This window comes from Symphodus melops (assembly GCF_947650265.1).
Source record: "Symphodus melops genome assembly, chromosome: 9".
Lineage (NCBI taxonomy): Eukaryota > Metazoa > Chordata > Actinopteri > Labriformes > Labridae > Symphodus > Symphodus melops.
The window spans coordinates 14,795,742-14,818,749 of NC_136699.1; the positions used below are offsets into that span (position 1 = coordinate 14,795,742).

At 41.5% G+C, this 23,008-nt stretch overlaps 2 protein-coding genes across 3 annotated transcripts; both read left to right on the top strand.

Annotated features, from left to right (window-relative positions):
- Positions 1-547: 547 nt before the first annotated feature.
- Positions 548-8,425, top strand: simc1 (SUMO interacting motifs containing 1). Its single transcript, XM_079352538.1, has 10 exons — positions 548-1,198; positions 2,615-3,946; positions 4,327-4,574; positions 4,674-4,743; positions 4,984-5,144; positions 5,629-5,721; positions 5,875-6,006; positions 6,233-6,389; positions 6,550-6,634; positions 8,096-8,425. The coding sequence occupies exons 1-10, from the start codon at positions 1,058-1,060 to the stop codon at positions 8,305-8,307; spliced, it is 2,631 nt and encodes an 876-aa protein (XP_079208664.1). The 5' UTR covers positions 548-1,057; the 3' UTR covers positions 8,308-8,425.
- Positions 8,426-8,638: 213 nt separating this feature from the next.
- On the top strand, positions 8,639-21,190 carry LOC306829492 (CCR4-NOT transcription complex subunit 6). Of its 2 annotated transcripts, none has more exons than XM_079352540.1 (12): positions 8,639-8,790; positions 9,873-9,994; positions 10,711-10,897; positions 11,132-11,217; positions 11,316-11,420; positions 11,591-11,659; positions 12,754-12,911; positions 13,740-13,894; positions 16,412-16,566; positions 16,813-17,046; positions 17,485-17,687; positions 17,807-21,190. In XM_079352540.1, the coding sequence occupies exons 2-12, from the start codon at positions 9,883-9,885 to the stop codon at positions 18,020-18,022; spliced, it is 1,680 nt and encodes a 559-aa protein (XP_079208666.1). In that variant the 5' UTR covers positions 8,639-8,790; positions 9,873-9,882; the 3' UTR covers positions 18,023-21,190. The 2 variants fall into 2 exon arrangements, with proteins under 2 accessions (XP_079208666.1, XP_079208665.1); XM_079352539.1 differs by having other exon boundaries at positions 8,640-8,804.
- The last annotated feature ends 1,818 nt before the right edge of the window (positions 21,191-23,008 follow it).

Below are 23,008 nucleotides of genomic sequence, written 5' to 3' on the forward strand. Positions count from 1 at the left end.
AAATCTATAAACACACAAGGAGTAAATAGGAAAAATAGAAGAGAGGAGACAATTTTAACTAAAATGAGATTTGACCATACAGGGTTGAATAACACAATGTTTTTGTTAGGTAAAAGAGAAACAGATGAATGTGAGGAATGTGGAGTCACAGAAAACGTTAAACACATATTGTTCCATTGCAAAAAATATAGAAGAATGAGGATAAGACTAAATAAAAAGATTAGAGAGGTAGGAAGGAAATGGAGTATTGAGGGATTACTTGGAACTACAGGAGAAGGAATCAAGAAAACACAGAAAGCTGTAATACAATTTTTGAAAGATATAGAGATATATAATCGGATTTAGGTCATTATTTAGTTAGTAATGTTTTGGGGGTTTTTTTGTTTTTTTTAATTTATTTATCTTTTTTATTTTATTTTATTTCATTTACTTGATATTAAATAGAGAAGTATAAACTCAAGCTACATACTCCGGTACAGTAGGTGGCGGTATACACCTCTTTTAGATATGTTTGTAACCCGCCATTAAACTAAAAGAGGAAGAAGAAGAAGAAGCAGCGCCATTTCACTCCAGTGCAGTAGGTGGCGATGTGGTGTCCAGTTAGGCGGGATCTACCACACTACAGAAGAAAACATGACAAAAAAACCAAAAAAAAAACAACAACAATGAGGAAATGTCACTTTCCTTTCAACAGATACGCTCGCTCAGTTTCACTCAACGACAAACCGTCTGGACGTCATATTGCTTGTTGCTATCCGGATGTAACTGGTGTATTTTTAAATTGACGAGCTCTGAGCCCTGTGCGTGATGATGGCACGGTGACTGGCTCTCTCTCTTTGCGGACATGTCAAAGTCCAAAGGATTACTTACCTGCCAAATGCATCTGCCATGTGTTTGTTAACAATATTTGACAGGGACTTGCCTGCTAACCTTACCTGTTTTGCTGTAGCACCGAGGCAACGTTTCTGCAACAACAAAAAATGTATTTTAGTGAACTAGCATGATTTGACCTGAATCTCGTCTGGTTTTTTTTTTTTTTTTTAATGAAAGAAGAGACATGGGTGATGTGATCGTTCTCAGCTCCGACAATGACGATGCTGAAGAGGACTCAGATGTGGAGATAGTAGGCTGTTACAGTCACTTCATGACTAAAGCAGAGCCTCTGCCGCTCACTGCGCTGCGAGTAGACGTCCCAACAGTAAGTCTGCACCCTCATCACTACAGTCTACACCCTCATCACTACAGTCTACACCCTCATCACTACAGTCTACAGTCTGCACCCTCATCACTACAGTCTGCACCCTCATCACTACAGTCTACACCCTCATCACTACAGTCTACACCCTCATCACTACAGTCTACACCCTCATCACTACAGTCTACACCCTCATCACTACAGTCTACAGTCTGCACCCTCATCACTACAGTCTGCACCCTCATCACTACAGTCTACACCCTCATCACTACAGTCTGCACCCTCATCACTACAGTCTACAGTCTGCACCCTCATCACTACAGTCTGCACCCTCATCACTACAGTCTGCACCCTCATCACTACAGTCTACAGTCTGCACTATCATAAAACAAAACTTACACATAGAGCACACAATGAACAAGTGTGTGATCAGCTGCTCCTAAATGATACTATCTGTCCCTGTGGTAAAACACACAACACTCTCAAGTGCTTACCCCAAGAGCCAAAGTGACAGAAGTTTAGACCAACATGTGCTTTATCAGTTATATTAAATACAAATCGATTGATTAAATTGAACAAAATGTAAGATGTTAACCTATGTTGGTAGTTATATTACAAGTGTTACTATTATGACCAGTTTAATTGTTCATTATGAGATGGTTAGTCAAACTATTTACCCTTAAATGTCCCTGTTTATGTCCCTCTTTTCTTTTTCTTTTTTTAACATTTGTAAGTGATAACATTAGCTTACATTGCTGCTAACTGGGGATTGTTAGTTAGTCATTTCCCTACCTCCCTTCACATGTTTGTGTTGTTTAAATGCAAAACAAGTCAAACAAATTAAACATTTCAAATAGGTTTTATGTTGGGATTCATTTGTTTACGGTTGTGTTGTTGAGACTGTTATTACAGTCTGAATCATCAGTTGATGAAGCAGTTCTACCCATTAATTTGCATCATTTTTTATTTTGTTTTATTAATGAACACAAAAAATAGTAATAATAATAAATAACAGATCAAAAAACAGATATAATTACAAACAGTGGAAAGTATGATTCAGAAGAAAACAAAAAAAGGTTAGAAGTTGCATGTCTTTAAAGGAGTGAAAGGAGGAAATAAAAGTTATTGAGTCCGACCCCCTCTCCATCTATTCAACTATCGTGTAATATAATATGAAAATATTATAATAATATGATTTGTGTCATTTTTCACAAATATCCCCAAAACATCCCCAGATGAAAGCTTTGGTAGAATATCACTGTCCACCTTCAGAGCCATCATATTTACAATACAGTGTTTTTCAGTTTTCCATCCACCTATATACATAACTTTCTATAAATGAATGAAGACAAATGTGACCATTACTTGCTTTTTTTAGTAGAAGTTAATATATTTTTTTGTCTGTTTTTTCCTATCCAGGGTTATATAAATCTCAAAGATCCAAGATGGACTCTTCCAGACCTGAAGCTGCACAAAAGAAAAAATTCCACTGCCATGGCATTGGTGGACCTGACTGAGAGCAAGATAGCTATTTTGACGAAAGAGAAGACAGACATTTCGCCTGTGGACAACCATCAAATAAAGAAAGAGAGTAAAAATGAAATTCCTTCTTTAAACAAACACAATTGCAACAAAGAGAAGAGCCCTTCAAGTGACTCAACTGCTCTACAGGAAGACCGTTTGAACCTCAAGCAGAGGCAAAGATGTTTGGGTTCTCAAAGCCACCAAAAGCAGACCACCAAAGAAAATCCCTGCATGCCAGCTATACAATTAGAACGGCTGCCTTTTCTTGAAACTCACGTCACAGACCTGAAGATGTCAAGTCGTTCTGTATCCCTTACCAAAGAGCCTATGCAAATGTCACTGAACTCTATTCAACAAGGTGATACCAGTGAAACACCAGAGTGCAGCAATGATCTGAGGACAACTTCTGCATCAAATAGTCTCCACACAGAACCTCGACTGGACAATTTGCTTTCTCAGACTGTTCATTCTCCTGTCAGAAAAAAACAAATTCCTGGTGAATTTACTCACAAGCTGTTACATGCTGAAGTGTCTCAGCATGTCCAGAGCCCTACGGACTTTTCCGTAGGGACTTTTCTGAGAGAGATCAGCACTTTTGAAGACGCAAGGGATGACCTTTGCTCAGATGTGCTTATTCCCTTTCCATCACTCCCTTTTTCATCTGTTAAAAAGACACACGGTCACTTTCAAAGTCAGGTCCTCTCCTCTGATACCACAACGCTGATATCCCATAAAGGGGACTCTGCACAAAGTGTTCCCTCTAATCACTCACCCCTCCGCTCTCCTTCGACCAGACTGAACCTTTCTGAGACTACTGACCTCAACTGTCTGCCCAAAACAAGTCACCAACCTCTGAACTTCAAGAGCGGAGTTGACGCAACGCCGACCTCTAGTTATACACCAGCTGAGAACATGTCTGAATGGGAAGTGAATGCTAACGAGGCGTCAAACAGTTCTGACCTCCAGGGCTGGAGCATCCCTTATGAACCTCTTTTGACTTTGCCTAACACTGATAACATGGATAGCAGATCTGGGAGCTGGCAATATGAACAGGATCTGAACGTTGATAGCCCAGTGTCTTATATTTGGCAGGAAGAGACTGATGGAGGACGCGTAAACGCAGAGAGCAGATTTGATGAGGACTTCAGGGCAGCCAGCAGTGACGACAGGCATTTTGTGTGTCCAGTCACACTCAGGAATGTAATGTCCGGACCAGCTCAAACCCTGGTGAGACACATTTATAAAACTATTCTCAGCTATTCGCAAACTTAAAAATCTGTCTATTTCATCATTTGTGAAATTCGATATTTGGAAGCCTAGGGCATTGCATTAAAACCCAATGATCCACCAATCAACAAACACACTTTGGGAATCACTGCTCTAGAGTTTTATACTTGCATCTTTCTGTCACACTCGTTAATTATGAAATATGAAAGTTTAATAAAAATGTATTTGATGTGGACATTGCCATTACTTTGGACAAACCAGATGCATTCATTGGGTGTTTAAGCGCAACACTAGTCAACAGGTGGCTTTTGAGAGGATAGAAGGATGCTAGGCTGAATGGGCTGCATGTCTTTTTCTTTTCTTTTCTTTTCTTTGTTTAGACGGCTGAGGAAGAAGAAGGAGTGAGAACTCCAAAGTTGCTGTGTCGTCAGAGCCTGAGCCTGGTTTACAGCACCATTGATGAGAACTACCCAGAGGGCACTTTGCAGCTCCTTTCTGACATGCTACAGCCGGGCTGCTACCCTCCCAAGGATATCACCGTCCACCTGCTAAACGGCATTCTGCTCGACCCAAATCGTCCTCATCATCTGTGTGTGCAGGCCTTTAGTCTGCTGATGAGGACACAGAGGTGAGGAAAACACATGAAGAAGAGTGGATTTTCTAACCTTTAACCATTCGATCCCCTTACTGCCTTTGAATTCAAACTAAAACTGCTTTCTGTGTGCAGACACCACATGGTTGATAAATCCACCGTTCCATGGGATTGGGACTTATTGACCACATGCATGGCTAATCAGGTAAATCTATAAATGTAGAACAAAGCTAGGCGACATAACTTTGAACTCTTATTTTGCAGATACATTAATCACAAATTGGCCTTCTAGTCTTTTTAATCACAGTGGGACTTCTTCTGTGTCACTTTCATTCTTAAAATATTGTTGCATTGCTGATATAGTCAATATAAAAAAAACAAGCAAAAAAGATCTTTGTTTTGATCAGTCTCACTGAACTGCCTGCTCTTCTTGCTCCTTCTGCAGGACGACATGAAGAGACATAGGATTGAGGTTGTGCGCATGCTCCTGGAGTATGTTGTGCAAACTTTAGAGGATGACTTCAAGGCCAAATATTCTCCCTCTGCCCTCCAACACTCCATCGCGAGGGCAACACTGTCGTGTGATAAGCAGTTCCCTCGTGTCAAGTGAGTTTGGTTAACAGGGGTCTGTAAAGTAAGAGGCGCTTCCCATCATCGAAGCATCACGCTCTTTGTTCAACAGTCTTTCTTCACAATGTTGGGAAAGAAACGATTTTCTTGGGTTTTGCTTTAAACTTTGATGCGTTTGTATTTATTTATTTTTTTAAACCAATCAGAGAAAAATGTCTGAGCCGTTACACCGCCGCGATGACATAACTCCTCTGTGTGTCTTAAGAGACATCCGTGATAACGCTACATGCCATTAAAACACCTTCCCAATAAAAGATGCAAAGTGGCACATATTAAACCAGTATCTGTTGATTGGAAGCTGCACAATTTAAGCTATCCCACAGAAATGTAAGCTCGCTCCATCATCACATAGGCAATAAAATATAACTTATTGTTAGACGGGGATAACAGTGTATACATGTTTTACCTTTAAAATCATCTTTTATTAAGTCATATTGTCGATATTTGTATGTTTTTATAGGGATGTCATCAAGTGGCTCTTCACAGCCATCATAAAATCAACAGAGAATGGAGAGAGTAGAGAAGCAGCCAGAGAAAAAGATGAACACATCAGGTAATAAAATACAAAATCCAAATATTTATCTTCTTTTTTTAAATTCATTTTAATGTTTTCTTAGTATATGTGCTGTGAGTGAGGGTCACATCATTGTTAGTGTTCAAAGGTCTTCTTCATGTTCCATTTCTTTCTCCTTTTACTCGCCTGCAGAGTCGTCTACATCCTCCAGAGGATGCTGTCCGTGGCTCTGGAGGTGGACCGCTCTCCAACTCTCACCTCTGCCAAACTGTCCCAGGAGCTATTCCATATGCTCATTAGCAACGTGCCCATACGAGCACACAGGTGAGGGGGTGGGGGGGGGATAAAGTTGAATATTGGCCATTTAAGTTCCCATCGAAACAGATCAGACAACATGGCATTGCGAATATACACGGCCTCATTTTTAACCATTCTATTGCCTTCAGATGACAAAAGGAAACCCAAAAACCTCGAAAGTTGTCACTGGCAAAATCGGCTGCTTTCCCCAGTTTGTCAGGTCACTGTTGACTAATGTGTTTCTGACAATCAGGATGTTGTTGCTGGAGTGCCTGCAGAGTAAACTGCTGAGATGTAAGCTGTTGGAACATCTGTTGGACTATGCTTGCCCACTCAAAATCTCTCTGCCCATGTCGCTCAATCTTTTGCTGCATTTTCTGAAGCACTGCACTCTGGAGCCTGACCCAAAGGTGAATATCACTCTTGTATCATGTTTTCATCTTCTTCTTATTGCCGTCTTTTATTTCTCAATTAAGAAATTGTTCAGATCATTTGACTAAATGCTTAATTGAAAAGTTTTTAACAACATGTGACTGTTCAATTCAATTGAGCCTTGATTGAATTTACCAGGACGGCACTGAAAGGTGGAAGAGGTGGGAAGAGTTGATCCATCTTCTCTGGATGTTGCTGCTCAGCTACAACAAAGCAATGAAAGGTGAGATGTGGTAAAGAGAAGAAGAAACGGATGGAGGATGGAGCTGCTGTAGTTGCCAAAGTCATGCTGCACTGCTTCACACTTGTTTCATGAGGTTTTGGGCATTACCCCATTTACACACGTCTTTACGTGTGTTAATTTAGCTGCTGGTTTGTTGCAAGTAGCAAAGGAGCCACAATTTGGATTGTTTTGCCGTTGTCCTTGAAGCCCAATATTAACACATTTAAATACCAATAGAAGGAACCTTCAAATAGTTATGCCCTTACATTAATTCTGTCAAGTTGAAGAGTGGATCAAATTTTTCATTAAATGTTGTTGCTTGTCTCAGAATTAGATTTTCAATGGTCATTATACACAGCTTCATTAGCTCCTCGGTTTTTCACTGAAATCTAAAACAGGTAATAAGGTTGAGCCTATTAAGTTTAAATTCAACGACTGTATTGACTATTTTAGTTTTTCCTGCTGACACGAGGCAAACAGTGCTTGGAGCCATTGGGAAACCTCAACTAAAAAACAACACAAAACTTCTATGGCATTGTCTGTTTTTTTCCCCCCTTTCCTCTAAAGACTTGGCAATATGGCCTACAAATAAAGTCTGTTTTTTTTTTCATACCAAACTTATTTTCCAGTTTTAATAGAATTCTTTAGCAGGTAAGTTTAGGAGTGGATACAATTCAGCGTTTGGCCGCAATTCAAACCGGCGAATATGACGGACATGAAATATAATCATAGTGAGGCAAAAAAGGCACATGGATAAAGGTTATTCCAAAACGAGGTTGAAGCTTGTGTTGGCTTTCACATGCGGACGCAGAGTTTTTTTCTGTTGGACAGGCATGGTTAGCTTGTGCCAGCAAAAGCAGACGTACACAGGCACAAGCAGTACACATTTATTTCTACAGTGATTTTGTACTTCTGGAAGGGATTTACCTAGGGGAAAAGTCCTGGTTTGAAAGTTGTGTTTACAAGCTACAGCAAACAATGCTACTGACTCCACCTTTAAAAGTGCACTATGTAGTTTTAGGGTAGAGCAAAAGTACAGATGAGGCAGAAGACCTTCCTCAGGTAAAGACGTGGCTGGGACGCGCATATATGGGGCCGATACTTTCAGGCATGTGGATAAACTCAGGCTTTTTGACTGTATATGGGCACCATACAACACTACTTCATCAATAATAGCTTTCCATTGAGATCCCTTCTTGTCAGACGTAATGCAGTGGGAAAATGATATGATAAATGTTGGTTGCTTTTTAACAGTTATTTGTGGGCTGTAGCGTAGTGAGACACATTCTGTATTTATTTCCTCTGTTTTATCATCTTATTTAGAGTATATTATATAATAGTCTTTGGCATTTAAAGATGGCTTCAATTAATAATTTTGCATGAATCATTTCAACAATAAGTATTCACTGTTACAAGCCTAGTTTTTATTTACTCACAACTTTTTTCATTTGTCATATGCAGGATATCTTTGCAGCTCAGTTATGGAGCAAAGCGGCAGAGTTGGCACTCTGGTCTACAAGCAGGACGACGTGCTATCCAAACCTGCAGTTCATGAAGCTGTAAAGGCCTTTCTATCAAGATCCCAGGCAGACCTCGGCCAGGCTTTACCTCTCCATGTTGAGGAGTCCCTCACTTATCTTCAGGATTACTTGCTCGATGTCTGTCAGTGTTGATTTAAAAACACTGTGTTATTTTGTTCCCAAATCTGCATTGTATTAATTTAATATTTATATATTTTTTAGACTGATTTGAATACGTTTTAAATAAATGCCATTTCCTGGCTGGATTCTTCTTCTGAAATGGAAATCAATTTTGTGCATCTTGTTTCTATAAATGATCTATTTTCATATAGACACGATCACAATACCAAGAAATTATACTTTGGTGCAATAAAACGTCAATTAGACAAGCCAAGGCGAATATAACTACTTTCTAATCCATCGCTGTGATATCCAGTCAGTCATCGCTTCAGGGTTATATTTACTCTGACTCAACAGCTGGTTGGACCGTCTACGAGCTGACCAATAGGATCACGCGCTGTTATCGCCAGAGAGAAAAAAAAGAAGTGCTCACAGTCGCCATGATACAGCAGCAGCGGAAACGAGCGAGAAGTAGCTAGAAAACAAAAGAGAACACGCAGTCGTCCTCCCGATCTGGTATGCTCTTGCAGGTAAAACATGAAAAAAACCTTCCTCGGAAATCCCAAACATTTCACTCCTTTCGCGGCTTTCTAACGCAGACGTTCAAAACATGGCTTTGCTAATTTTCCGAAGAAGGACTTCAAAAAACGAAGTCGACCAGCTTCGAATAATCGGGATATGTTAGCTTGTAGCTAGCAAGCTAACTCAAGCTAAACTAAAAAAGCTCATAGTTTGCGTGCTGTCGCGGCATTTCTGGGCTTTGTAAGCTCTTTTTGCTCACTGTTTATCTTCCGTGTTAGTTGTTCGTGCCACTGGAAGCTAGCTAGCTGTAGCTAAGTAAAGCGCTGTGTCGAGGCCCAGTGTCAATGCGCAAGTCTATTATGTAAACAACAATTACATAGCTTCTTTTAATATCACTTTGTATCTCCATTACTTAACAATTTAGACACGGTGATAGTTGGCCAATTAAGTGTACCCAATTTAGCGTACCTCTTTTGCACATTTATTGTTAGCATGTGAGCTAGCGATAGCTATTTAGCGTTTGTTATGTATAGTTTTTAGCCACCTATTTAGGTTAAGCTAGGCTAATTAGCTAGCGCCTGTGATAAGACAAATCTGCAATATTAGCTATATATAGCTGTTTTTACTCACTGTAGAAATATATTTAAACTTTGACTTATACTGGCTTTACACCTTTGTGAAAACACAGTAAACAAAGATTAACTAGAAGAAATGTTGCAGCACGTTGACTTATGTAACTCATTAAATCACAGTTTATTATGTGAAGTCATTTAAATGTTAATTGCATTATGATCGATTGGTTTCAACGCAGTACCTTGACATTACAGTGGATTTATAAAAAACGTGGTGTTTGATGAGGTTGAGTGTCGCCCACGAACACGTGTACATGCGGTATCTTCTCAGGGTCTCCATGTAAATGTCATGATCTGTTCTTGTTAAGCAGATGCATCACATGTTGACTAGATCACCATGTTGTAGTGTCAGGTCAATCATTAATTAAGCATACATTTGATGGGCTATTATTTATTTCACGCTGGTTGTGATTTACATTTAATGGTTTATGTTTTTCTTTTCAGTGTTATAGGAATGCCCAAGGAAAAATATGACCCGCCGGATCCCAGGCGGATGTATACAATTATGTCAACCGAGGAAGCAGCCAATGGGAAGAAGTCATACTGGGCTGAGCTGGAAATAAGCGGTGAGTTTATATGCGTGTGTTTCTGGATAACATAGCTCTTTCAATATTGTACTTTTCAGTTGTGTGTTTTGGTGCTGATATAGTGCTGAATCATTTTATCTTAGGCCTTCCTATGTCATGACCCTTTCACGTTTCTACCTTACAGTCTACATGACAGGCACAGATAGTAGCTGGATCTGATTTAAAGAAAAATACATTGGCTATTAATTTAGCCCTTCACATTGTCATCTGGTATTGGGCTGCAGTCCAGGATTGGATTTACAATCACTTGGTCTGCCAAATATGTTCTTGTTAATTTACTTGTCCCAGAAAAAAGTGCCATTTAATACTGGGAAATGTCCATCCTTGTAGGCCTAGAGCCCATGTTGAAAATGTCTCCCTGTCTCGTGAGACCACCGATTTGAAATTAAGGGATTAATTGGTAATCTGTTAAAGTGACGGTCATAAACTTGTATTTTCAGATTGTAAGAGCGGTCCTCAGATTTAAAGACATGGTCAAAATCCTCTTGGTCTTGGCGTGATTGTCTGTCTGTCAGTTACTTTTTCTGAAATTAATGTAGTCCGAGAGTTATGTTAGTTCAACATTGTAAAATCAATTAACTTGTATTGACCCATCACACCAATGAGTATCCTGAAGCTATTCCTCTGTTTTTAAGGGATTTAAAGTGATTCTTGGACTAACTTCATAGTTGTCTGTCCTTCCATTTCTACTGCAGGCCGAGTAAAGAGTCTCAGCACAGCCCTGTGGTCTCTCACCCACCTCACTGCCCTGCACCTCAGTGACAACTCTTTGTCACGTATCCCGCCAGACATTGCCAAACTACACAACCTGGTATACCTGGATCTCTCATCCAATAAGATCAGGAGCCTGCCGGCAGAGCTCGGTAACATGGTGTCTCTCAGGTGAGGGCTTCAAGACTCCTTTTGTGAGCAGAGTGGAAAGAAGTCGCTCTCATAGAATTTAAGTTTGGCCATCACTTATTACACCATATACTGTTAGTTCTCCTTCTGCCATGTTACATGATTTTATAATCTAACTTAAATGTAAGAGATCTCCATTAGCACTATGTCAAGAGTTGACGAGTGTGTGTTACAGCGTGGTTCTTGGTGATCAAACGTCTCCTGTATCCTCCACAGGGAACTGCTTTTAAATAACAACCAGTTGCGGATTCTGCCATTTGAATTGGGGAAACTGTTTCAGTTACAAACACTGGGGTTGAAAGGTGAGTGCCTCATCGATGACTTCTGTAGCCTTTCTCGCCCTGAAATCCCATTGTTGTCTTAAAAGGGATTCATGCGTGGCTTGCTTTTCCATTAACAGGAAACCCACTTGCACAAGAAATTATGAGCCTCTACCAGGAACCTGATGGCACGCGGAGACTGCTCAACTACTTGTTAGACAATCTGGCGGGGGCTATCAAGCGCAGTGAGTCCCCCCCTCTCTCTCTCTCTGATATTTTAAGACTTGAATCTCATATTGCATATTGAGTGATAGGTTCATCTGTTAACACTGAAGATGGGTTCGCCCCTCACTTTGTTGAAGTCATCGGGTGCACGTCTTCCTCCATACTGAACCGTTTTCTCCCCTTTGCTCAGTACCAACAGAGCAGCCTCCAGCTCGGTCATGGATCTCACTTCAGGAACCAGATCGAACGCGGGCCTCAGGTGAGGACGACGCACACACAAAGCATGAACAGACTCATCTCCATAACTAGCTATAGTGACACATTTCATTAATATTGTCAGCTAGTGTATCCCCGAGCATTTACTGTCAGCCAATCTTCTCTCTTGACTTTTTTTTGTTGACGAACAGGCTGACAAGTCAAAAGATTGCATTCATCAATGTATATGAAATAATTACAGATCTAAATGAAATGAAACGCATTTATATTTAGATCAGTTCGTCAGAATCAAGACGGGAGCTAGGATATATGCACCATATTGAATTGTTCTGTATTGGACCCAATTCATACTAAGAGCACACACTGTAGCCTTCATGACGCTGGTGTCTTTGTGCAGCCTGTCAGTTTATACAACCACGACTAGGTCTGCATAACCAATCTGAGTTTTGAGTGGACATATCCACAAAAAAGTAACATTTGTCTCTATCAATAAGAAAACAATATTTTTATTGAAACGCTGCCACTCAGTCACTCTGCATGTGTGCATGTAACCTGTGTGTTAGAGCCTGGCACTAAGGCACGTTTGATACAATCACGCTGAGGCTTGTGCCAGCTCTCAGCTACCTTACATTCATTGCCTGAAAGTCTCTGATTCACTGAATGCAGACTGAGATCATCGTATGGGAGTTGAAGCTATGCGATGATAAAGTATAAACACACCATCAGGAAAAAGTGTTTGAGCTAAACAGACTTGTAGGAGCTCGTCTCTTCCCGAGTTTCAAAACGGAACCAAGAGAACCAATCACAGCTCTTGAGCTCTCACTCAGTGTAGTTATAGTTATTGTGAGGTTCACTTCTACTTTTCAGTCCATCTAAGGCAGAAGTACAAATCAGGCTTTATAGAGTTAGTTGACCTCTTTAGGGGGATGTTGGCTACAGTTGTTATAATGTATCTGTTGTCAATATTAAAAACAAATCAGTGTTTTCTTCAGTCTTGACAAGAATTTCCACCACAGAGCGAGATTCAAGTTTAGCCCTCCTCCGTCCTTCTGCCAGTCATTGACCTCCCTCCACTGTTACTGATCACAGGATCAAATCATCATCCAGCTTCCTTGTTTGTTCTGTTTCTCCCTGCAGCACTGTTCTCTGTGATGTGCTACAACGTGCTGTGTGATAAATACGCCACACGACAGTTATACGGCTACTGCCCCTCCTGGGCTCTGAACTGGGAGTACAGGAAGAAATCCATCATGCAGGAGATCCTGGGCTGCAATGCAGACATCATCAGTTTGCAGGTGAGAAAAGGACGTCACATCACGTGGTGGAGAAAAACAGCCTGTCCATTTATTTATGCGTTTTTTTTATCTCAATGCAATTATGAAGAGAGACGAAGGTGGGGTTAAAGGCTGCAGGAGGTTTTTAAGCAGCACGGTAAATTGTGATGCAGGTCAATAAGCCTTCAATAAATGCTCCCTTTGTGGAGCACAGTGGTCTGTGTTGAGACTGTTAACACCAACCACTGATGCTTTGGGTTTGTCATTAGGTCGGAATGTTCAGAGTGTCGTATTAGAAAGTCATTAATAAACAGTGGACATGTATTTGAACGCTTTCTGATGCGTGAAGGGTTTTGGTGCTCTCACGTTGCTCTGTGCTGTTTCAGTTCTTTGACTGTTTCAGTTCTTTGACTTCTTTCACTAAGGGTAAAAAAAAAAGGAATCAGATATGTTGCACTTGACAACCTTGCAGTCATCTCGCACACCCCGTGTACAGAGGTCATAGTCCTCGTCACGACGGCCGAGGGTTCAAATCTGGCTGCATGTTTCTCCTACTTACATTTCCTGTCTCTCTTCTTTTCCCCAATAATAAAAATGTCAGAAGACAACTCATCAAATGTGTCCATAGCTCAAGAGACGGGAATCATATTTGGCTCTTAAGTTTGTTTTGTCCGGAACAGTGTACAGCTTACATAAATCTGAATGAAGGAGAGGAGATGCCTTACACTAGATTTGGAGCTCTTTAACACACAGAGGCTTCTTCAAAGAATCATTCCCACCAATGAATTGCCTCTGTGGATTATGAGACTGTCGGCCCATCCCCTGAAGCATGTTCTGTGTCGATTACAGGAAGTTGAAACAGAACAGTACTACAACTTCTTCCTGCCTGAGCTTAAGGAGCAGGGATACGAGGGTTTCTTCAGTCCAAAGTCACGAGCCAGGACCATGTCAGAGTCGGACCGCAAGCACGTGGACGGATGTGCAGTTTTCTACAAATCGGAAAAGTATGTATCCAATATTTAGAAGTTTATCGTCCTGTGGCGCCTGCATCTTATTCACGTGTATATATATTTTTTTTTTTCCCCAAATCACTGGCTTGTTAGCTCTTAGAAGTAAAGAGTTTCAAATCAATAACTTGAGATGTTTTAATTAACAGTATAAACTGAAATAAGACACAAACCTGTGAATGTGCATCATTCCTTTGAGCAGGTCGACAGAGTTCTAGAAAATTCTGTTAAATAACTTCATACTAAATGTGGAAATGATCCAACTAGATGATCTGTGCTCTCATTTTCTTGTCAGCGTGATTTGTGTTCATGATGGGTCAAACAATTATCTGTTTCATTAGAACATTCAGTCCAGGTCCGTTCTTACTTGATAAAATGTCTGTAGCATGTGACACCCCCCCCCGATTATCTGTACGTTAACATCAGTGGTGTTCGCTATAAGATCGCAGTAATTAGTTTCTGCGATTCAAAGCGTCCACAAGTTGATTTATCAAAAACTCTTTTTAAAATCTGAAGTTCATTTTCACTGTTAGCGCGCAGCTGATGTGGCCTCTTCTCCTGCCTTAGTTCACTGATCCAGCAGGGGGCGTTTCGGCCTGACTCTTCAGTTAGTTCACCGCATTTGCAATGTTCTGTGACCTATATCGTCTGTTTAAGACATTTAGCCCATTGTGTTATCATTGAAGACGAGCATTGGATGCACGTAGGGTTCTGTAGTCTGCAAAATGAAAGTGAAACTCTTCAGAATGAGTTCACATTATATGCCACCAATAACAATAACGATTACAGTGGACAACAACATCTGAATGACGCACACAGCATCACTTTATTTATCTGCCAGCCAATTTCAAAAGACCTGCTCTCCTAGGCCGGTGACGAAACTAAAGGCTTCCAATAAATACCCAGCCCACTCGAGCCTTTTATTAAGATGAATATATAGATTTTTTTTGAGGCAGGCTTGGTAACTTTCTGCAGATCCTGTGGTAGAGCTTGTTGTGTAAAGTCAAGTATTTAATGTCTGATCCAGTGAGCTAAAACAAGGTTTTCACAACACCATCGTCGTAAACTTGAATATCAAACTTGTCAAATTAAACTCTATCAACACTTCAGGAAACAAACTCATAAAGCTTGTTTCTCATCTCCAACCTACACACTCACCTCGCTGCTTCAAAAGTACTCACTGAACACACACATGAATTAGAATCGTTGTTACCAGTAACACGAGCTCCTCGTGAGGACGATTTCGTCCCATAGTTCTGTTAAAGACTTCTCGTGTTTCATCTGCACAGACCAAAGTGTAGACTGAATCAAAGCACAGTGCTGCCTCTCTCCTGAGTCCGGCCCACACTGATGTAACTCATCTTAATAAGATGAGCCAGGCTACGACCCCAACAGGGACATCTATGTAAGCACGGATGCTGTTGTGATTAAAAGAATTAAAGGGAAATCATTTTTGTCCTCCGAGGAAAACAAAGTCTAAGTGCTTTGTTAATGTAATTCAGTTTTAAATCGTCTTTTAAAAGTTTATCAGAGCACACTTCTCGATATTACAACACGGAATAATATTTGATTTTAAATTCAGAAAGTTTGCAACAGGTAAAAAAACAAAGACGAGAAGAAAAAAAAACATCGCTCTTATTTTGAAAAAAATCCCCTTTTGTTGAGATTATTATCATTTAGTTTTTTTCACAAGTCTTGTCCTCTTTCATTCTGGATTGATCTTAAAGTGTGGTCTAGTTTAACGTAACGGTCCTTCCTGGGGGGGGGGGGGTTCCTCCTTGAGAGTTACTCCACGAGTGACAATCGCAGCAGTTTCTCTAAAGTGTCCCGTGACAAACATGGAGAAGCTCACCCGTCGTCTGGAGCTGTTCCCCTCTCAGCTGGAGGTCAGCAGGCTGACGACACATCAGCTGATGCTATCAGACTGTGGAGATGATAAGACTCAGTGTTTGCTCAATGAATGGGGAAAATATGTATAGCCTCAAATAGAAGAGATTCAACTGTGACTGCTAATTGCCTTATTATTGGTAATGTCACACTCTTGATGTAAAGTCACACTCTTTATATAAGTGTGTGTGTGTAAGTAATACAAGTCAACAGGAAAATGTGCTTTAGTTAAACATCAGTGCTTGCTTTTTTGTAGACGGTTCTCAGTTAAAGTTTTTTTCTTTAATTATAAGAAACATTTTTCTGTGTTTTAAATACATGAGCATGAAAAGTGATTGTTTAAAGTTTAAGCTTCATCCTAAGAGCAGCAGGGCATCACGCTCTAACTGTAGTGCCGAGGAGTCATTGTGTTCGGTGGACACTATTACTTCTTAAAAAAAGAAACATGAAATAGAAAAGTGAGTCTGTTCACGTGTTTGTCACCCAGAACAAACCTGGGGAAGAAGTCTTGACTTCCATGTGTTTAGCGTTGAAAATATTTGTGCACAGCGTTTTTAGTTTCTTCTGACTTGACGGTCCGTTCCTGACGCTGAGCTCTTGTCCGTGTCCCTCCCTGTTCGTCTCCAGGTTCAGCGCAGTGCAGAAGCACACGGTGGAGTTCAACCAGCTGGCCATGGCTAACTCCGAGGGCTCAGAGGCCATGCTGAACAGGGTTATGACCAAGGACAACATCGGGGTGGCCGTACTGCTTGAGGTCCGCAAAGAGATGATGGAGCTCTCCTGTGAGTAGAAACCCTCCTCTGATCTTTAACACGCTTCATGTTAGGGTGTCTGTCTTTTCTTGTTCAGCTGGGGGGGGGGGGGGTCTGCTAATCCTGAATTGACTCGCGCCTAAATCTAAGTGTTAAGCCGGATTTACAAGACGGGATAGTTATTGGGGTGACCGACCTTATAGCAGTGCGCTTGTGTCCATTTTAATAACTCCTCCTTTTCCTCTTCCTCCTGATAACCTTTTCCCCTCCGTCCAGCTGGGAAGTCCCTCCACGGCATGGAGAAACAGCTGCTCCTGGTAGCCAATGCCCACATGCACTGGGACCCGGAGTACTCTGACGTCAAGCTGGTGCAGACGATGATGTTCCTGTCGGAGGTGAAGAACATTGTGGACAAGGCAACACGCAGCCTCAAGCTGTCCTCCGTCTCAGGCGAGACCAACGCCATTCCACTGGTGCTGTGCGCTGACCTCAACTCTTTGCCCGACTCTGGTAAGTGAGCTGAGCTGCAGACCTGCGGTGTGTCAGAGTCATTCTCTAAAGAGGTGTGCGTCCCTACATGGGGATACTAAAATCATGTAGGGACATCATGCCAAGAGACCTTGTCTTGACTCTGTCGTGTTGAAACTGAAGACGCCTCTTTTTCAGATTGTCTCTAAGACGTCGTGTAATCGGGAAACAAACAACCGCAGAAAATTGCATCACAGCCATGGAAACATTTCAGACCAGCTCGCAGACATATTTGCACATTACCTTCTAATTAAGTCTTTAAATCAGCCCCTATAAAATAATGTCCACATGTAAAAGGCCTTTACAATAGCACACTACAGCAAAGCCATGAAGGTTGTGGGCCCCTGCTGCGTTGGTTCCCCTGCACTGACAGCATTGTATGCTAACAGTAGGACGCCTTGTCATCTCCGCTCTGCACAGGTGTTGTGGAGTACCTCAGTTCAGGTGGAGTGGACTGCACCCACAAGGACTTCAAGGAGCTTCGATACAGCGACAGTCTGACCAAATTCAACTGCAACGGCAAGAACAGCACGTCCAATGGCAGGATCACCCACGGCTTCAAGCTAAAGAGCGCCTACGAGAATGGCCTGATGCCTTACACCAACTACACCTTCGACTTCAAGGTGATTGGACGGACAGTTTTTCGTTCTCGACGTTGTTTGTCTGTTAAAATATACAGATGATGAAGCAATACTTAGCTTTAACATGGCAGTTCAGTTGACCCCTCTTCTTCTCTCCCCAGGGTGTCATCGACTACATTTTCTACTCGAGGCCTAACCTGAACGTGCTGGGTATCTTGGGCCCCCTGGAACCCCACTGGCTTGTAGAGAACAATGTCAGCGGCTGCCCACATCCCCACATCCCCTCCGACCACTTCTCCCTCTTCGCCCAGCTGGAGCTGCTCCTGCCCAATTTGCCCCCCCAGGTCAATGGGCTCCACCTGCCTGCACGCAGGTAGTGAGTCCCTGACGCACCACCAGGGGGAGCTGCCACCTCAGCCAACCCCCACCCTGACCCCTTCTTCCCCCCCTCCCTTTTTTTTTTTTTTTTTTCCCCAGCTGCCCTCCTCCCTCCCACTACCAGCTCTTCCTTCCACCACAGTGGAGGAGGAAGACAAAAAAAAAACACAACCTGTAAAATATATTCGTACAGTGAGGTCTGGCCGACAGGGATTTCGTAAAAATGTTATAGATATTCTATATTTTTTCTTTTTTTCTTTCTCTGTTTTTCTTTTTTTGTTCTTTTTTTAACTGCTCAATTCAGTCCTGTTTGTGTATCACATTTTGTGTTTTGGACTCCCCTTTTTCCTCCTGAATTCCACCCACCTACCCACTTTGCGTCTGTCTTTCAAATTAGAGGGGATGGTAGCTCGTTCAGCTTCGTCACATGGGGGGGGGGAGGGTAGGGGGGGGCTGTTTGGTTTTTAAGAGCAACGAGGAAACCTAAAAGTGGCTGAGAGGATAATATTGAGCAGAAAAAGCTGATAGTCTGCCTGTCTGTCTGTCCTGTATAAATCTGAAACCAGCAAAGACAGCAGACTTGTCAGTCTCAGACCTCCATCATTGGCTTTTTGCACGTTTTCTCCGGTACTCTGGGAAGCCAGCGTACTCTCTCAGTGGTTAAATGGTACAAACATTTGTTGTTGTTGTTGGGTTAGAGCTGCTTTAGCTGGTAGTTAAACATCCCCGGAGGTGGATGTAGCGCAGCTCGATCGAGGTAAGATATATCCTGCTGTCATTCAGTGGTGCTGAGGCCTTTTGTGTGGTCACGGCCTCCCATGGTGCTACAAGATAGTCTTCACCTCCGACCCTGATCCCTGCTGCATCAGCTACCAAACCCACAGATGCCTCAAAAAAAAACAAAAAACAGACGTCCAAGAACTACACGAGTCTGGGTTTTTTTTACATCAATGGTGTTCAAGTGTACATTTGTGGAGGAAGGATATGTGAGAAACTGAGAGCAGCTACCATCCTTGTTCGCAGACTGTTTTCACCCCAGCTTGTATAGTTGTTAGGCTCGTCTTGTGCTTTAGGAGCTCAACCGTTTTTTTTTGTTTTTTTTGTTTTGGGTTTTTTTTTTGGGTCGAGGGACAGGGGATTTGGGCTGATGGGCGGAGCGTTGAGGGGTTTTCACAAATCTTTTCTTTGTCTCGATTGCGTTTATAGGCAGAGAGAGCGAGTCATTGCTGATACACGGGAGTATAAAAAAAAAACCAGCATTCCTCTCACTGTCTGGAGTCACCATCCGACTCCACACATGCAAGCTTACACACACACACACACACACACACACACACACACACACCTCTACACACACACACACGCACCTACACACACGCATATATAACACAGGTAATTTTGCAGGCAGATCTGTAGCACTGTCTCTGAGGCCAGTAGTGACTTTCCCCAGCCATAAAATCCATACACGAAAAGCAGTGGTTTTTTTCACAAGTGTTTGTACAGAATAGAAATCTAGACTCAGTCTTTACATGATTGTATATGAACCACAAAAGACCTGTTTTCTGGCGTTTTTTGTACTAAGAGTAAATTATGATCAGATTTGAGAAAAAAAAGAAAAAAAAAAAAGAAGCAGATTGTATTGTAAACTATGGCTAAATTTTTATCCAGTTAATGTTAAGATGAATTGATATTACCAGCTTGTACAAAAGACGTAAGAAGAGGTTGTTCAAGGCGTTCGCTGTCACTACTTTGCACTCCCTCGAGGTAAACTGTAATGTATCAGTATTGTTTTGTTATCTCTCTCTCTCTCTCTCCCCCCTCCCCTCCCTCACACACCCTCTGCTGTTGGTTTTGATTTGCCGGCACATTGCTGCAACTGTAAATAGACACTTGAGTAAACTTCTGCCTGTTGCTTCCCATTAACAAAGCCATCGATCCACACTGCTGCCATCAGTCCCGACAATAAGAACCCTCCAGTGACTCCACATCTGTTCATGTATAGCTCTCACACTCGCTCCCATTAGTGACGTGTGACCCACACAAGATCCCACCTGTAGAACTAAACATCGTGCCTCACTGTAGCAGTTGTCGTTGTCTTGCACTATTTTACATTTGACGAACGCCTGAACAACCTTTTCTGCTTTTATTTTTAAATACTGTTGAGACATTTGTGAAGATTTTATGTCCTTTTATTGGTTTTTTTGTTAATGTTGAGTTCCTTTTTTATGAGCTGTGACAATGTTATGACGACGTGTATATCCTTCCTGTTCATCGAGCTCTCTAGTAATCAGGTATGCTACCGTCACCCATCCCCTCTCTTCCCCTCAAAGAACACGAGCAGGATGTCTAATCTTTATTCAGTCCACTCTCCCTCTGTTGTTTTGCTCCCTCTTTGTACCTTAGCACAGCTCCATGCCCAGATCCCCCCCCCCCCCCCCCAAAAAAAATTCCTTCCCTGTCTCTGAATTTTAAATCACCTTACACCTGTCTGTCACCCTTAACCCCCCAACACTTGAACCGCCCAACCTTGACACCCCCCCACCCCCCCCCCTTCATTACTCAAGCTGTGTCCTTTAAACCCTTTTTGCTCAACCACTTTGTATAGTTGTTAACCCCTCGTCACTGCAGCGATAGTGCCATCTGTGGACCCCCTACCTCTGTGTGGGAAAGGTGGAAGGCCCACTTAGCTCTGCTTTGAGATGAAGGGGAGGGGAGGAGGGGCAGTCGGCTCAGCTATTTCTCTCTGGAAAGCCGGACAAACGCATCCCAAACAAACAAGTGAAATCTATCAGTGGTTAGCAGATTGTTTCCACAGCAACAACGGATGATGAGCACTTATTGAGTTCAGATGCAGCTCCCCTCACTCCTTGTTTCCTCTCTTTAGCGAACCAATATCTCATTACTCTGATGTATATGTTGAAAATGACATTTTAAAAGCAAGAAAATAGGGAGTGTAAGTTTAGTCCTCAGATCAACTTCTCTTGTCCCGTTTCTTTCCCCCTTCATGTTTTTTAACTTCTTTTTTTTCTTTCTTTGTTTTCCAATGGAAACCAATGTGTCCAGTTTTTTTTTTCTGAATGGCATTAGTAATGTAGTAGATTTAAAGGCTAGCTTTTTTGTAAAGTGTGAATAAAAGATGTATCTCATGTTTCCTTTCTAAAAAGATATTGAATTGTGTTGTTGATGTGTAAATCATGAATTCTATGACGGTGTTCTGTTTGCTACTTTGTTTAGACTTTCACTCCGATATGTTTCTTTCCCCGTATGCTCCCATCAAAAACCAAATCCTCTGTAGAAATCATGAGGCATTGTGTTGATGGGGTCGATCGGAGGAGTCGAATGTTCCTCACGATGTCTCGTAGAATGAAGGATTGAGCTCTTGTTGGAGGAAGAACGACCTGTATCATTGGCTTCAGTAAAAAAAAAAAAAAAAAAAAAAAACTTTCAGCACAGGGATACTCAGTTTTTCTTTTTTTTTTTTTTTTTGGACTTTTCAGCTTTATGTTGGATGTCGGCACTAGCTGGAGAGTGCTGGTGCCTGTAGGTCAGGGCAGCAGAGCTGTCTTACTCATGGCTGCAGTTCAGTTCGACAGAAAACTGTTGCGACTGGTGTAAAAACGTTTGTAAGACTAAGCTAACCACCTGCCGCTGTTCGCTATACCGGTCCCGTCAGGATTTTGAGTACTGCTAGTCCATCTTTCTGTTTTTGTGCATCACAGTGAAAGTAAAATTATAAATTACACTAGTTAATGTCGATAGTCACTGATTTGACTCTTTAATCTATTCAGTCGCCCCCCTCCTCTTTTCATCCTGCTTAAATTCCGACTATGGCTTTGGACTGAAAATCTGGCGAATCACACGGCCGAGTTATGTCACCTTGTAAACCTCGGCGAGTGATCACATTGTTAGCTTTGTACTTTTCCACTGTTGCATTGTGTTTCATAGTTGGCTTGTTAGGCGTAGAACGATTTCCCAGGCTGCATCTCTTTTTGTAATGGTGCACACCAAAGCTGCTTGTAGTTATAGAGCGACTTCTTTTCAACCTCCAATCCCAATCATAGTCTTCATGAATTGTTAGGGCTGCTAAGGAAAGCACGGTACTTTTGTCCTTTTCCTTGAATCTCACAAACCCGTTAAATCCATATTTCTGTTGGTTTTCATTCATGAATGCATCCTTTTTTCCAAAAAACAACTTGGCAATAATACTCAGAAACATCCAGACACATTCAGAATGTTTTTGTTTTGTTTTTTTTCAAATATTTCACCTGAAAAAAAAATGTAGCTATTACATCTTAAGGTCTGTGGTTGTACTCTTTGTTTTGTTCTTGAACTCAACATCTTCAGCCTTCTCGACCCCTTTTTATGCCCATCCGCTCTTTTCTCAACCATCTTGTATATTTCTCATCCACCCCTGCCGATCTAGTGTTAGTTGTCCAATGATCAGGATTGTCTATCTGTAGTCAGCTGAGTACATATATTGATCTGTGTCACTGTGTTTATGCACTGGACCAATTATTGTTTACCATTCATGAAATACCAGCAAAAAAAAAAAGAAGAGAAGAATAACGACAAAACACTTGCACAATGTTGTAGAATGTCCATTAACCAAGGTGAGAAATCAAGGCAGCTGTTTTCAAATCAACACATACTGTTTTAAAAAGAAACTGAATGGTAAACAATGCTTTCTGTTCTACCCCTTAGCCGTCCTCCTGATTCTCTTTGGACTAGTTTTGTTTCTTTGGATTTTACTTCTTCTGTTTGACTACAGGTTCTGCTTGTTTCCTTTACACCTACCTATGTATTTTCCTACTTCTGGTTGAAAATAAATTCTATATTATCTGTTTCAAGCTGTGTCACCTTTTATTCTTTGCAATGGATATTGAAAATAAATTCTATATCTGTTCTCCTTGTATCGTCTCCTTTGCTTCCTTGTCAAATTCTTCTCTCTTATCACATTGTGATGTCTGTTTTGTGTTCTCCTGTTT